General features: G+C 39.8%; 2 protein-coding genes across 2 annotated transcripts in view; one reads left to right on the plus strand and one right to left on the minus strand.

The window, feature by feature from the left end:
- Positions 1 to 5,043, plus strand: part of stx8 (syntaxin 8) — a 40,918-nt gene extending 35,875 nt beyond the window's left edge. The window contains exon 8 of the mRNA XM_069167556.1: positions 3,742 to 5,043. Coding sequence (XP_069023657.1) covers positions 3,742 to 3,806 — 65 coding nt within the window. The 3' untranslated portion in view covers positions 3,807 to 5,043. The remainder of the gene's footprint in view (positions 1 to 3,741) is intronic.
- A 1,231-nt stretch (positions 5,044 to 6,274) lies between these two features.
- The window catches only part of ntn1a (netrin 1a), a 61,222-nt gene continuing 52,016 nt past the window's right edge, over positions 6,275 to 15,480 (minus strand). The window contains exons 6-7 of the mRNA XM_069167555.1: positions 14,108 to 14,182; positions 6,275 to 8,733 (exon numbers count right to left, since the gene is read on the minus strand). Coding sequence (XP_069023656.1) covers positions 8,405 to 8,733; positions 14,108 to 14,182 — 404 coding nt within the window. The 3' untranslated portion in view covers positions 6,275 to 8,404. The remainder of the gene's footprint in view (positions 8,734 to 14,107; positions 14,183 to 15,480) is intronic.

Here is a 15,480-nt window from a genome sequence, read left to right on the forward strand (position 1 = left end):
TCAGACAGATAGAGGGGCGTGTTGGTGTCTGCGTTTGCGCGACAGCAGCTGGCAGGCTGCCAGAGTGTCAGCGTTGCATTGTGGGAAACAAGAGACAAAAGAAAACAAACTTGCGCTGTAGCCGACACATCAGAAGCAGACAATGTGTAAAGGCATCTAACTGGACCCAAGTTTGCAGTTACATGTACATGCAGTGAAACGTGCTGCAGTTGACCAGCTAATTAGCAAAATTGCTTGGCTTTCAAACTGATGGATCCAGTTCTATTCTCCCCTGTAAATATTTATTTGATGGCCCATTAAACACGGTGTATAGCAGACTGCTGTTTGGCTCAGTGTGACCTCTGCTCTGCCTATGACTACGCTGCCCCTAACCCCCCGAAGGGAAACAAAAAAAACAACCATACAAATAAACATATTTTTTTTTTACGGTTTAAGAGAACACAGGAGAGTAATTTGCACATCTATGTTGATTTATGTTCGCTGTAATAGAGAAAAAGACACGCATCGTATAAGTCGTACTTTAGAAAATGCTGCCTTATGTTAACTAATACTCAAAGCTAAAAGCCATTAAAGGTTTTTGTCCTCTTCAGCTGCGCTGTGAGAAAAAAATGATGAGCCTCACATTAATCTTGTTAAGATTAAATTTGTCCCTTTCCTCAAGAGGTCGTCTTCGTCTTTTGTGGTCCAAAAAGGACTTTGAACTTTAAGCAGGGGGCATGACGGGAGTAATGAGGGAGGTTCAGTGGTTGTCTCTTTCTGTTCAGGGCTCTCACCAATTATTGGTATTCTCTGTGATTTGTCAAACTGATGTGTCTGAAAATTGCTAAAATGGGATGAACCCAGACTACGGCCTCCAAAATTCCTGGGTGGTCAGTCTATCAGCAGACACCAACTCTCTCCCTCAGCATCACTGTCACAGCGGAGCCCTAATCTATTAGGGAAGCGAACGCCATTATTGTCATTAGCCCCTAGAGGCCCTCTCAGGGTCAGGAGTAGCTTGTTTAGTTACTGGAGCAGACAGGGACTGTCCAAGGAGAACGGGAGGGTGAGGGTCAGTGTGGGTGTCTAAGGTGGCTTCGTGACTGACTGCTATGTGTCAGTGGAGAGTGTGAGATTCTTTCTGCACAGTAACGTACGAGTGCGTTACACAGCTCTGCCCTTATTATCGTTGGCTATTGCGAATTGCTATTGTCGAACGGAGTTGCTGACAGATGTTGGACCAGGCTGAATGAAACTCTGATGTCTGAATCTAATGTGGACTGGGTGTTGCTTAGGTATCGTTTACACCCAAACAAAGATAATTGCTGTAAATGTGTGTGTGTATTTGCTTTAAGCTCGAGGCTTTTAAAGAGTCATCACAAGTATGCGAGCGTGTGTTTCTGCTTTGACATTTATATCATGCTCACATGTGTAAGTTATCAGGAGGAGAGGTCCTGTCTGGACCAGTGAGAACTCGTTATATGCGTGTTCTTTCGACCCATGTACAGATAAATAAAAAGACCCTTTACACAAAGAATTATACGTAATTATAATATATACTGCATCGAGAAAGAGGCAATCAGCAATGGAAATTTTTACTCACTTAGAGAAGCAAAAGTGATGACGAGAGTGGGACAATAATAGAAAGAGGTGCAAAGGCATTTAGATCCCTTTGAGCCATGCCACATATATTCTGGCAAGGAAACCACCATCAGCCATCCATTTCATCAGACCACCACTACCACCGCAAGCAATTTGTTCAGCATGGCTTATATCTCGCCCCGTCTCTCTGCCTGTGGGAAAGACAACCAATTAGGCCACGGAGGGGAATGTAGGAGAGGAGAGAGCCAAAGAATGAGAGAAATGTAAACCCAAAGCAAAAAAGCTGGGAAAAATACCAGCCGCATGCTCTTTAACAATGGACAGCATGAGTCAGTGACAGGACCATTGACAGCCCCCGGACCAGCCAGATATGCAGTTGTTTGAAATATTTACTCCTGTGCCATTCAAGAGGAAGAAAAAGTGGGGAATTGTGGGTAAACATGACCTTGGCAAAAGTTTTCCATTGCTTGTGAGTGTGTGTGTGTGTGTGTGGTATGATTTGGGGTGTAAGTTATTGACAGTACAGTGTATTAGAGGGAAAGACCGACACACCCTACACTCACTCAAGTGTTTATGATGTACATGATATAATCCATCACTTCTCTCTTTGGAAAGACTTTCATATAAATGGAGCAGCTGAGTAGGAATCCGTCGGAGCCAGACCGGGGGTCACAGTCCATTACCACCGGGACCATCTAGATCTAGTGATCTAGATGCAAATAACTTGTCAGAGCTCTTTGGAGGACACTGTTTTTAAAACACTTCAAATGTAGTTACTTATCAGCTAACATGTATTTTATGTCAATAAAATATATCTGTAGTAAGTTAATATCATAATACAGAAGGACAGTGTGCTGGCCTGCAATATATCAATCAGGCTTTACTAATATTAAAGGTCCTATATTTGTACCTTTTTTTATGTTTTATTTACTAAGTTTTATATCCATACAAATATATTTTTGTGTTAAGTACCAAAAACCATCTCAATATAATTTTACATATTTTCTTTTAAGCTTTTCTCTGGAGCTCTGCTAAAAAGTAGGCTGTGAAGAAAAAATAAAAAATTCTACCTGAATTTTCTTTCCTGGGTGGTGGCTATAATAAAAAACTGTAATATTTTCAGGTCCTGGGGGTAAAGCACTTTGATGAAGTGTGAGTGAGCTTTTGCACATTTTTCTCTGCTGCCATAGTATCAGTAAAAAACAATGATTATCCGCTCGAAGCTGAATCAGAAACATATGCCTATCACAGTGTGCAATCTGCGGCAATAAAGCTTTTGTGGCCGTTGAACGCATGTAAATTGCATTAAGTCATCAAGAGAAGAATGGCGATATGCTGCAAGTGCATAAGCACTCGGAACTTGTGTTAGATCAAGGACTTTGAAAATTAGTAGTGAGGTATGTGGGCTTCTTACCTCTTCCAAGAGTATTCCCTTGTGTCCGCTGAAATCCCCTCCTTCCCTCTGAGTCTGTCTCAAATCAGGTTTGGAGTTTCTCAGCTGCATGACATTTTCCTTTTCAACTTTAAAGTTTAAAATATTTTTTTAATCTGTAAAGGTTTTATCACAAAAGGTTATAGCACGTATTACATAAACTGAAGTAAAAGAGAAATTCGAGATTAAAAATTGACTTCATTTGAGTGAACTGTATGTGTATTGCCATTTCTTTTCCTCCTTTAAGAGTTCATTGACGTACTTTGATTACTTAAAGGGTATTTTGATGTGAGACACAGTCGCGAGATCATGGCAATAAATCTTTGCAATTTAGCCGTGATTAGTTTATTAAATATTTTTTTCAAATGTATCGTGTTTTTCTCTGCACAACGGTCTCATGAATATTCACACGAGCACCTTTCGTGATTACTTATATTCCACCAGTTTACAGAACATTTTACAATAGTCTGTATTAATTAATGAAACCATAAATTGTCTGAGAGCCAGAGGAGAGAATGACCAGGTCAAAGGTTATATTAAAGGGTTACTGTATGTGGGAGAGAAAGCCCACAGTTTTCCAACATACCTCTGGCTACCAAATGGGGCTGCTGGTGTGTACTATCACCGAATGAAGCGTCAATTAGACCAAACTGGTTTGGCTTTTGCCATCGGATCTTTTTTTCTCTCTCTCATTTCTCTACTCACCACTAATTTCTTTCCCCCCTCAGGGATGCTGGTGGTGATCGTGCTGCTTCTCATAGCCATCATAGTCATCGCCGTGTGGCCTGTGTAGCTGGTGAAGACAGCAGTGATCACGGGCGCGTGTCGGACGGTGACGGTTTGGTGCAGAATACCAGTTCACAATAAAACATTTGAATCCACGGCGCAGACACGGACACTTATTTAAACACAGTCTCTTACCAGATTATTTTCCTGCTTTTCACATTGAGACAAAGGTGACTCCTGACCAACCAAGAAAATGTGAAATTAAGACTTAAAACTATACTGTTGGGCTTCTACATATAACTGAACGTCTGTTAAATTTAGGCACTTTCCAAACGAGTTCACATGATGCTGATTACAGTATACAGAGTTTTTAAATCTGGTGTCTGGTGAGACATTCCCGTGCTTGCCAGAAGAATGCTTATTAAGCATGCTCTACAGGGCTGGCTGAGCCAGCTAACTGCCGCTTTCGTCCTATGCTAACTTGAATGGGAATAGAATAATTGAATTGTGAGGCTCTTCTTGACTTTCTAAATGATATCAAGCTGAATGGAACACATTTGGGTAGTTAAACAAGTAATTATGCAGGTGTTAATGAAGCCTTTTAGTGCATTTATCCACTATTTATTTACCTTCTTACAGTAGCAGCAGAGCAGGCTACAGCAGTCAACATGAGGTTTTGTATTTATTCTCACTGGCAGAAGTGGGAGACAAAAGTTCAGCACTGCAGTTTTAAGTCTTTAAGCCTTTCTTTCTTTCGTTCGTACTTTCGTTCTTACTTTCGTTTTTTCTTTCTTTTGTTCTTTCTTTTCTGTTCTGTTCTGTTCTTTTCTTTCTATTTTTGCTTCCTGTTTTTATATAGTGGTTTGGGTGTATATTGTCCTCTTTAATAGATGTTCAAGTGTCAGACTCATTAAATTGACAAATCATCAAACTGTTAATTATTTGGAGGTTTGTGTGTATTATGAAAAATATTTTTAGCCTGGACTGCGGGGAGTGTTGACCCAACAGTAGGACCTCCCACTGGCAGCAGAAGCTTTTCCTTTCATAAGACTGTCAATGGTTGAGCTGAGGTTTGCACTGGGTACAGTAATTCCACAAGCTTAGCAATATTCACACTCTTCTATTTACCCATGCATTACTGTCGAGGCTGCAATGTTATCATTTTGTTTGGATTTTATAATGTTTATAGATTAGTCCGCAGCCAAAACAAACAGTTCAGCTGTGTTGCTAACATGGCTCTTTTCCTTCCTTGTAAATCAATTCAGCTTGTAATTTCTAATAAATGACATTTCCAGTAAATAGTCCCTGGACTCCTGTCTGTCTGTGCTCAAGCTCACGCCTCTCTCTGGAGGACTGCAGTGTTTTGTAACGTGATATTTAGCGGGGGTGGACAAAGTTTCAACGCAGTAATACCACTTTCATACTTTCCATTATGAAATCTGGATAATATTGTTTTTCCTACCGTACTCGTAAGGAGGCTGCTGCCAGTGGATGGAGAAAGGATGTATATGCTACAGTATTTACTTACTAACCTATAAATCATTAAAGGCAACACAGTCAAAGGATTTTTCAATGTAACGAGTTTATTTCAACTGAAAATCTGAATTTAGTTCTACCAGGTTGGTGTGTTCAGTAGTTATTATTTCCTTCCTTAATGGCAACGATCTAAACAACCACAAACAAGTAAAAAACAAAAAGTTGAAAACGACAATAAAATCCACAATGTCTTGTGTCATTAAATATATTCATATATAATAACCATAATATATTAGTAGGCATTGTAAAACAGCATTGCAAAAAGTCTTTGCAATGATGACAACAACATTTACAATTCATAGTATGAACACAAAGAAATGCTTTGACATGTATAGCGTTTCATTCGGAAGCTTGTCAAACCATCGCTCAGGAGATGGATGTAAAATTTACAGCATGAGGCTACACAGACTAAAGAGGTGTGATTACAGGTTACACTGTGCCAAAAAAAAATACAAACAAATATATACTGACATGTAACATTATGTTGTGGGTTTAACAATGAAAGGCAGGAAAATGTAAATATACTGTATGGGTCAGTATGTTGTCATCATCAGTGTTGGAGAAGCCACCAGCTTGTAGCATCGTGTTGGGCTAAAATGTCGCAATCAGCTAATTGATCGTGCAGTAAAAAAAAATAAAATAAAATAAAAATGGACCAAACCTTAAATGTAAATATTGAGACGTACTTCAGTAGATCAGCCATCTGTAGTTTGTATCTAAAAGTTGAACCCAGGGGATCTTGATGTCTCGGTTTAATTAGTGTTTCTAATTTGGCATCATCTAGGAGGCGTTTTAGTTCATTAAGAAAATTCCAGGAAAAATTTGAAGGTTTCTGAGATATAATGGAATCATATTAAAGTAAAAGTTTCCTCCATGTGATTTTTGTGACAACTACCAATATGTTGTGAATATCTGTTGTCTCAGAAACATGTTGCACATGGTGAGGGGGTTTGGACTAAACAAAACCTCAGTTAATGATAAATCACAGACACTTTGGGCTTTTCTTTTTTTTTTTTTTTTTTTTTTTACAAACCTGAGCTGTTTTTTTTGTGTTTTTTTTTTTATTGTTTTTTTTTTTTTACCATGCATTCCTTTGAGAAATCCAAATTGAACTGCATACAAATAAACGAGCAAAAGTGGTTTGAATCAAGCAGCGACAAGTGATTGCAATTCAGCCCATTTCTCTCTGCAAGCGTTGAAGTGAAGAGAATTAATGTGGCAGGTCAATGGGAGACTGCAGCTTCTGACTGGTCGCGCAGTGTCCTTTTAGTGAATGTACAGTCATGCATTGTGTTTGCACTGCGTGTGTGGACTGTAAAGGTATTTAGCTGAAATCCCAAAGTACTGTAGGAAGTATTTTCAATGAATATAAGCCAGTGTGAGGCGGATTTCAAAAGCGAATTGAAGTAATAGCTTTGAGCACTTTTTTAGGTCGCCGTAAGTTTTCCTTTTTCTCCACTTTTAGGATTGATTTCTGCGCCACATAAGGTAAGAATAGGATCTTGTCATTATGCCCATTCTTATTGCTTTTACAAACTGCATTGATTAAGTTATCTTGTTCCACATATAAATACACCTTTTCAGGTTTAGTGGTTGGTCGACATCCACATTGTTAGTGAAAAACAGATGTCTATTTAAATTATATTTTTCCTTGTCTCACCCATTTTTCAAGATACATTCTAACATATTATATTTTCATGATCTGGTAGAGAGGAATACATGTCTGAAGAGATAAATCCTGCAAACATCTGCCTTGTTGCACTTATATGCACCTCTTTTGTCATTATGTCCTCCGAGAACGTGCATCAGCTGCAGCGCACTGCTTTCACCCGCACAACTCCAACGTTGCATCCACTTTGCACAATGACCTACTCTGGGTAACTTTCACAGTTCTAATCAGTTCACGGTAGAGCAAGTGTAGTATTGATGCAAAAATATTGATGAAATGAATTAAAACAAACACAAAAAAACATTTGCAATATTATTTGTAGCCAATTAATGGTGAATATTCATTATTATTTAGGTGTATTACCTGTAGCTATGAATGATTTTATGAATATTTTTGTAATAATCGCTGTCTGGCCTCTTTTCCTTGTTAATTAAAACTCTTATTAGATTTGTGATATAAAGAATAAAAAAATAAATCACAGTTACTGTAAGTCATACTGAAAGTGAAGTCAGTGATTTTAAATGTACCCCCCCCCGAAAAAACAAAAAACAAAAACATTAGTACCATAAGCAGCACCATTTAGTGAACCGAACATTACTATCTCAAATGAAGAATTCACATGCAGGTTACCCAGTGAAGTTTGAGGGGGAATACAGGAGAGTAAAAAGTACGCTCAAGATTAATGAGGTCAAAAATGCTTTAGAGACAATACTGTGTTTTGTCCTTTATCCTTTGCATATTCTAAATCTGTAAAAGTCCTGTCAGATGAAGATGCAGGACAACAGATTTATTGTTGCTTGAGTTGCAGATAAACCTGAATTTGAACACAGGACAGGAGCGGCAACTCGCTGACAGCTAACTGAATGCATGTCTGTGGCTTAGACACAATTATGGCACAAATCTCAATGAAGGAAATGGTACTGCCTCATTTTGAAAAGTGAATACTTTTGATGAAACAAGCTCGCTTCTTAGCTAATAATAGAATTAAAACAAACAACAACAAAAAAACATGCAGAAATTGCAGCTGCAATTAAGTGTCTGTCATTTTTGCACCAGCAGAAAATGTCCATAAAATTAAAACATAACATATAATGATTTCATACTGGAATAAAAGAAACAAACACAATGTTATATACTGGTAATAGGTGCAAATTCGGCAAATCCACAAGAGAGACAAATCTCAGAGTAAAATAAACCATAAAACCAAATCTGCAAGGTGAGCTCCTTCAACAAAAGTTCACTAGAAAAAAAATAAAATCATCCTAAATAATTCTCTTCATGCGTCTACACAAAAAAGCAGCGACATAAACAGTCTCTTCTCTGTCCGTGATCCTCTGTCTGTCTCTTTCACCCTTGTTGTTGTTTTTTTTTTTTTTTTTTTTTTTTTTCTCCAATCACCCGCTCAGATTTTTTTCTTGAATTATCCTTCTTCTCCAGCATCCTCTCTGCCTTTTTCCCGCCTATGGCTTCTTGCACTTGCCTTTCTTCTCGCGCTGCTGAAACTTCCTGAGCCTGCGCGCCCACGTGTCCCTCCACTGGATAACCAGGCTGCCTTTGTCCGCCACCACTCCGCTTTGGCCGGGGGAGTCCTCGTCGTTCCCCAGCAGCAGGTACTTCTTCCCAGGCTTGATCTTGGGACACTTGCAGGCCACGTCTTTGGCACGGACCCACAGGAACTGATCCCCACGGCGGATGCGGCTCTCGCCTTGCTTGTAGACGGAGATGATGTTGACAGTAAACTTCCACCACTCGCCGGCTTTTTCTGCCTTCAGGATGTGCACCTGGACAGCTGAACAGTGAAGTCGGAAAGGCAAAAGTAAGAATAAAGTATCACTTCATGTCAAATTTATTTTCATTGCATTCAACAAACATGCAACCTAAGTGGTGAAATTTACTTTGTCAACATGACTAATGGCCTGAATATTCTCTCTGGCAGATGGACAGCTTCTAACACTGTGGACGTGTATTATTACTTTCCAAAGTACTTGGAGGACGGCTTTCACACATGCCCAGTAGATCGCTGTTTACAGGAAGGCATATTCCCAAACTCTGGCAATTTCTGGACATAGTTTTAGAAATGCGGGTGGCGGTGGACCTTCATACAGCATCTCTTTGAAATTAATGATTTCGGTTTTCAGCGCAGGCCCAATTGGTTCTCTCAGTGTCGTGGCTGTGCGATTAAGTTACAAGTTGGAGATATGCAGATGTCCGCACAGAGTGGACTAAGCGTACGCCCTTTGATGACGAACTTTAGTATCCGACTGACACAGAATGGTACTGGCTTAAAAGAGTAGTGTACAAGGGGGATCACTAAGTTCTGGGACTGCTACTGTTAAGCATGAATGATGCGCTGCACTGTGACGTGCACGGAGCAGGAGGAAGGTATAACCCTAAAGAGTAAATGTTAGAAATTTTGTAGCTTGATCAAAATCTGCATCCAAGTTACACTTGTTTTTGTAAGCGCTTGACCAGAGGGTGCAGATCAAATTTAGTTTCACACTCTGGAAATTGGTCGCTGCCCCGTAAAATGCAAAAGCAATGTAGCAATGAGCCTGGAAAGGTGTCTTGAGAGACATTTGTGTTTCCGGGGAGCGAGATGTCACCATCCAAAACCGAAAAAGTCGCATCAGGTCAGGCACGTCACCATGTGGGTTTCTTTATCTATTAGTGCAGTTGTGCACCACAAATTCATCCCCCAGGGTGAGTTTGTCAACACAGATTTCTACTGTGATGTTCTGAGGTGTCTGAAGAAAAAACATTCAGTGCAAATGACCTGAACTGTGGTGCGATGGCACTTGGGTTTTCCAACATGATGATGTTCCCGCACACGCCGCATATATAAAATGCACAGGATTCTCGCCACACTTGTGGCATAACAACACAATCGTCGCTTTCCAACACGCCTACTCGCCGGATTTGTCTTCCTGCTACCTCTTTCTGTTCCCTGATAATTTGTCAAAAATGTTGATGTGCTCTCTGCTCAAGTTTCAGGTGGGTAAAACATCGCAGACACGCCTTCTTGGTCACCTCCCTGACTAAGGCCCTTCTCCCCCGTTCGTTCAGTTTGGCCGGGCGGCCAACTCCAGGAAGAGTCCTGGTGGTTCCAAACTTCTTCCATTTACGGATGATGGAGGCCACTGTGCTCATTGGGACCTTCAATGCTGCAAAAAAATTTTCTGTACCCTTCCCCAGATCTGTGTCTCGATACGATCCTGTCTCGGAGGTCTACAGACAATTCCTTGGACTTCATGGCTTGGTTTGTGCTCTGACATGTCAACTGTGGGACCTTATATAGACGGTGTGTGTCTTTCCAAATCATGTCCAATCAACTGAATTTACCACAGGTGGACTCCAATCAAGTTGTACAAACATCTCAAGGATGATCAGTGGAAACAGGATGCACCTGAGCTCAATTTTGAGTGCTATGGCAAAGTCTGTGAATACTTATGTATGCGATTTTTTTCGTTTTTTATTTATAATAGATTTGCAAAAATTTCCCACAATTTGTTTTTCATGTTATCATGATGGGGTATTGTGTGTAGAATTTTGAGGAAAAAAAATTATTTGATCCATTTTGGAATAAGGCTGTAACATAACAAAATGTGGAAAAAGTGAAGCACTGTGAATACTTTCCAGATCCACTGTATATTGCACGGAAGATGCAAGATGATACGGGGCATCAACACTCATCACTTATTAGCATTTTTGTCATCAGAGTAGCCTCAGCTGCTGATAAAGCTGACAAATCTACTGGAAGCAGAAGTATTACGGAAAACCTTGGTAAACCTTGGCTAATAGGAACCCATGAACTATAAATCCTAATAAAATACAACAGACAAAATGGGATCTTAATTCCCTAAACGGACACTTGTGGTTTAAATACTGCTTTTGTACTCAGTGGAAAAGGCTGGTATACGGTCCAGCTATCATACAGAGCTCCACATGCATTATGTCCATTACTCCTGACACAGCAGTGTGATTTGTAATGTGATTAGCAGGCAGGGTAGGGCTATTAGAGACGTTAGCTGGAAAGACACTCAATGATATCACATGATGAATGAACTGATAGGCTCCTCAGAGAGCGAGAGTGAGAGAGAGAAAGAAAAAAGAAAAGACAGTCTTTTATGGATTTGACCCCAGCATGTATCAATATGTATTATATTGACCAAATCTCTATTAAGATCCATTATAGTTCTCCAGTACTTATGGTACAGCTTTTAAAATGGACCACCTTGTGACCAGGTCACTGCTTTCACCTTCAGCGTGGAGCTAATGGAGCTGAACACCTTGCCAGTATTAAGAGTATATCATTTATTCATTGCAGGTTTTATATAAAAGATGTTGGATCGCTGTCTTGGGATTCATACTTTATAAATATTTAAGATCTAAAACTGCTTCTTAAACCCAGTTTTTTCCAGCTACAACGCAGAGTAGTATCCTCTTCACCTGGAAAAATGAAAAAGAAATCTGTCTGAGTATAATCTTAGTTTCCAGGGCTCTTTCTGAGATCAGTCTTGCAGAGAGAACAGTAATACCACTACAGCCAGCTTCCTGCATTTGTCCAAAGTGGACAAAATATGCCGTGTTTGTTTAATTTGACATAATCTAAAGTGTAAAAATAACAAGTTGTAGATTTACAGATTGTTTGTTTGGCAGTGGCAATAGCATCCATCAACTACAACGGATGGAGACCACAGGAAGTCAGTGATTCTTTCCAACAAATATTCTATTAAACCACAACCTTTTCAGTAACAACACATAACATGTTACTTTTGGACAGAGCCAGAAAGACTTGATATGTCTTTGGACTCTTTTCTTTTAAAGCAGCCTTAAACAGTCGTTTTCTCTGTTGTCTTTTAATGAGTATTTACTGTATCTAAGTTGGTGAAAAGTTTGTCCTGTTCCCTCCTTTTAAAGTATATTTCTATTCCCCTTTGTAAGAAAGGAGCTGCATAAATTCAATGAGTAGATTTTACGCGATAGTTTTATGCCCCCTGAATCCTCGTGTGATGAGGGCCTGAATGGATGTTGGCTGATCTGGTGTATCACCCGATAATGACCCCCGCACCACCTTGCATCAACCAGCTGCCACCATGTGCTGTTCTCTCTGTTTGTGTTTGCACAACAATCACCGTGTACTTTGGGCACTGAGGTGCCTGGAGTAGTTGTGCCACCCCTCCCTACACCCTGCTCCCTCCTGTGATTCTTTATACGCGGCTGCTTATCGACCACAGAAGCTTGTAGCATCGTTTCCCGACGCAGCATGGAGCCCAGCTCCCTGCTGATCTTTTCAAAACCGTTCAAACAGCAACAGCGCTCTCAAGTTCCTGTAGATTTACATTGTGTTTGACTTTTGAATCGGCGTATGGTCAGTTAGGAGTCTTGAAAAAGCTGTTGCAAACTATGGATGTACTGTATCTTCCCAACACAAAGCCCCATGGTGAGGGTAAAGCGAGGAGAACGAGGATGATGATGTACTTAAAATTAATGGTGGACCGATGAATGAAGTAAAATTATTTAATAATCGAATTAATCATTATTAATCCAATAACCTCAATGGAGTACAATACAAAACCACAGAAATCAGACATTTGTTTTGTTCTTATTTTAAATAACTATATTAAAATGCTCATTATATGTGTAGACCTGATCTATTCATTGTAACAGGAGAGTAAAAATAAACCTTCCATACAGCATTAGATGGAGCCTCAAAGCTTTTAATGCCTGAAGTTTCCAGATTCTTCTCTGTTCAGTCTAATACACATCTCACATTAAAATATCCTGCATCTACACACAAAACCATCAGCGCTGAAGAGGAACTTCCATTTGTCTTATGCTTGGGATAATCTCAACCATCAGTACCAGCAGATCTCCATCACTTCACACACAACACATCCCAAATCAGTTCGGAGGCTCTCCTGACTTCACTTGGTTATACTGGGAGGTGTACATACATGAGGGTACTCAGTATTGTGTTGAGTGATGGTTTTTCCAGCAGTATTTCCTGATGCCTCCTTTTACCGCTATACACCTCTCCACCCTCAAACGGATCTTGCCTGCTCTTATCATTGAGGATTAAGACATAGCTGCTGAAGTATATGCCATTTAAATTAAATACAAAAATTTCATCTAGATTTCAGATACAAATTGGAGCCTGATTTAGACAATTTTTTTTTTACCACTAGCTGCTTTCTGACTAAACTTAATTTAGTAACCCTGTAGGTGACACATGCACACATGGACTGGAACACATTTCAGAAAAAAATCTTTTCTCACGACACCAGCAGCAAGGTAGGCATTGGTGGAAGAGGAGGTGTGTATAAGCTGACCCCCTAACTCCTCCAAATCCCCGCAGAACAAAGCCCGGGCCTGTCCGTCAAGCTGCCGAAGTATGCTGCAGGATACCGCTGCTTGGTTGAGCAGTTCAGCAGCCTGACTTCAATCAGGGGAGGGGACAGAGGGACGGGAAGAGGGGAGAGGTCATACGTCTTATCCACACCTTGAATGGTGTGGCAGACGGATGGTCACAGGAATGCAGCGAGAAAACGCAATGACGGTGGGGGAAGTGGGCTGCCTTAATGAGGATCTCTCAGAGAGCAACCACTGTCTGTCACGCAGCCTTTTCCTTATCCGCTCACGTCTTAAATGCCCGCTCAGAGATAACCCTTCCCACACACACTCACAAACAAACACACTATCTGCCTTATTCTATATCCTGCCCTTTCTGTCAAGCTCCCTTTCTGTCCTTCTGTAGCAGCTTCTGTCTTCCCCTTTGAAGATCTGTTTGCTTGTCTTTGATTCTTTGTCTCTTTGCTCAGACAGTTGGAGTAAGACATCAGTAAAATGCCTCCCCTTTAAACTGTAGCAGTTCCTCAGCAACGTGCCGGGCTGAGATGTATATGATTAGGATGTTTAATGTTTTTTTTCGCTGAATACGTATTGGAAGAAAATGTCCACACTGAATCTAATGTTCCCAAAAAGTCCACTGAACAATACATGTCCCCGTAGATTGACAAACCAGTTTATAATCCAGAGCCAACTGAATGAGTAAAGTAAATTGAATTTCTGCCATCGGACCACATGTTTTTCAGCTTTCCCTAAAAAAAACAAAAAACATTAATCTGACTCATAAAATGGGCTGCATGTGTCATCTGTTGACTCACCGTAATCTTTCTTGCAGTACTTCTTCATGTTGATTTTCAGTTTGCCTTTAGACGCTTTGCAGTAAGAGTCGCAGTCTGCAAGAATAAGATGGGAGAAGATACAGTTATGAGGCTGGAGGGAGAAAACAACAATTTGGTAATTTTATAGTAATATTCGATTTTTTTTTTCTTTTCATATAGAAATGGTTTTATGAATTTAAAATGTTAGCATTTGTCAGGAAATTCATTGTTGGGGGAATATTAACATTCTCAAATGAAATGATTTCAGAACATGGAACAAAACTCTAAAAATGTAGTATTTTTTATACAAATCATAAAATGTTTTCTCAATGAAATCCTAAAAATACAAATTAATAAAAGCTAAATATAATTTTTATTTCTACTAAAAAAATTTACAAATAATTTCTCATGCACCAACAATTTGTTAAAATTGATTAGTTAATATCAACAATTTTTTTTATATTTTATTATAAAAATGTTTACAATTACAGTTATTGTGATACACTTTAGAAACAATTGTTTTCAAACATTTAATGTCAGCGAATTGGGTAAAATATAAAATATATATTTGAGCTGTAATTTTAATCTAAATGTATTTAAATTACTGTATTATTGTTTTAAATTGTGACAGTACTATTAACCTAAATCTACAATTAACTTGATTTTCTTTATGGAAGAATTTAACTCATTTTAAAGCAGCAATCAAATTCATAATTCAAGTAGCTGCTTTAGCGTCACTGTGAAAATGTTTTGTTGTATATTTTTGGGACAGAGCCAGACTTCTGTCTGGGTGTTTTTCTTCATTACAAGGCAGAGTTAGAAAGAAAAAAAAAGAGAGCAGGAAAGAAAAACAAAACAGCAAAAACAGACATCTGTCTTTTGGGCCTGTGAGGAAGAAAGGTTTCCTTAAAACAATAACTTTCTTGGCGGACTGGTTGACACACATCTTTCTGGTTTTACTGTGTTGTGTGATGTGCCTGGTGCTGCGCCGCTGCTGGAATAATTAGTCTTGTGTGTGTGTTGGTTGCGGTGGAAGCACTCTACCATCCAACCATCTCTGCAACCTCACCAGGCGTGATGGTCTTGTGAATGCAGCTGATGGTACCAGCAGCGGTTTTGGAGGAATACAAATTACCGCTGCCATCTACCCACTCACCCGCTGTCAGACTGTGGGAATGAGTGAGGCCCATGCAGACCACCCCACACCCACTTCAACCCCCTCCTCCGTCCAAATCTCACCTCGCTTGTCACCTCAGCCCCCGACCTCCTGAAAAAAATAACCCCGGGATCACTTCAAGGCCCCACTGAGGACCATGTCAAGCTTTTGCAGTTATTGCAGTGTGGACGGGGGTGGTGGTGGTGGGTGGAGGGGA

Source organism: Embiotoca jacksoni, unplaced genomic scaffold (assembly GCF_022577435.1).
Source record: "Embiotoca jacksoni isolate LCO1_2020_lvr unplaced genomic scaffold, fEmbJac1.0.p SCAF_4, whole genome shotgun sequence".
Lineage (NCBI taxonomy): Eukaryota > Metazoa > Chordata > Actinopteri > Embiotocidae > Embiotoca > Embiotoca jacksoni.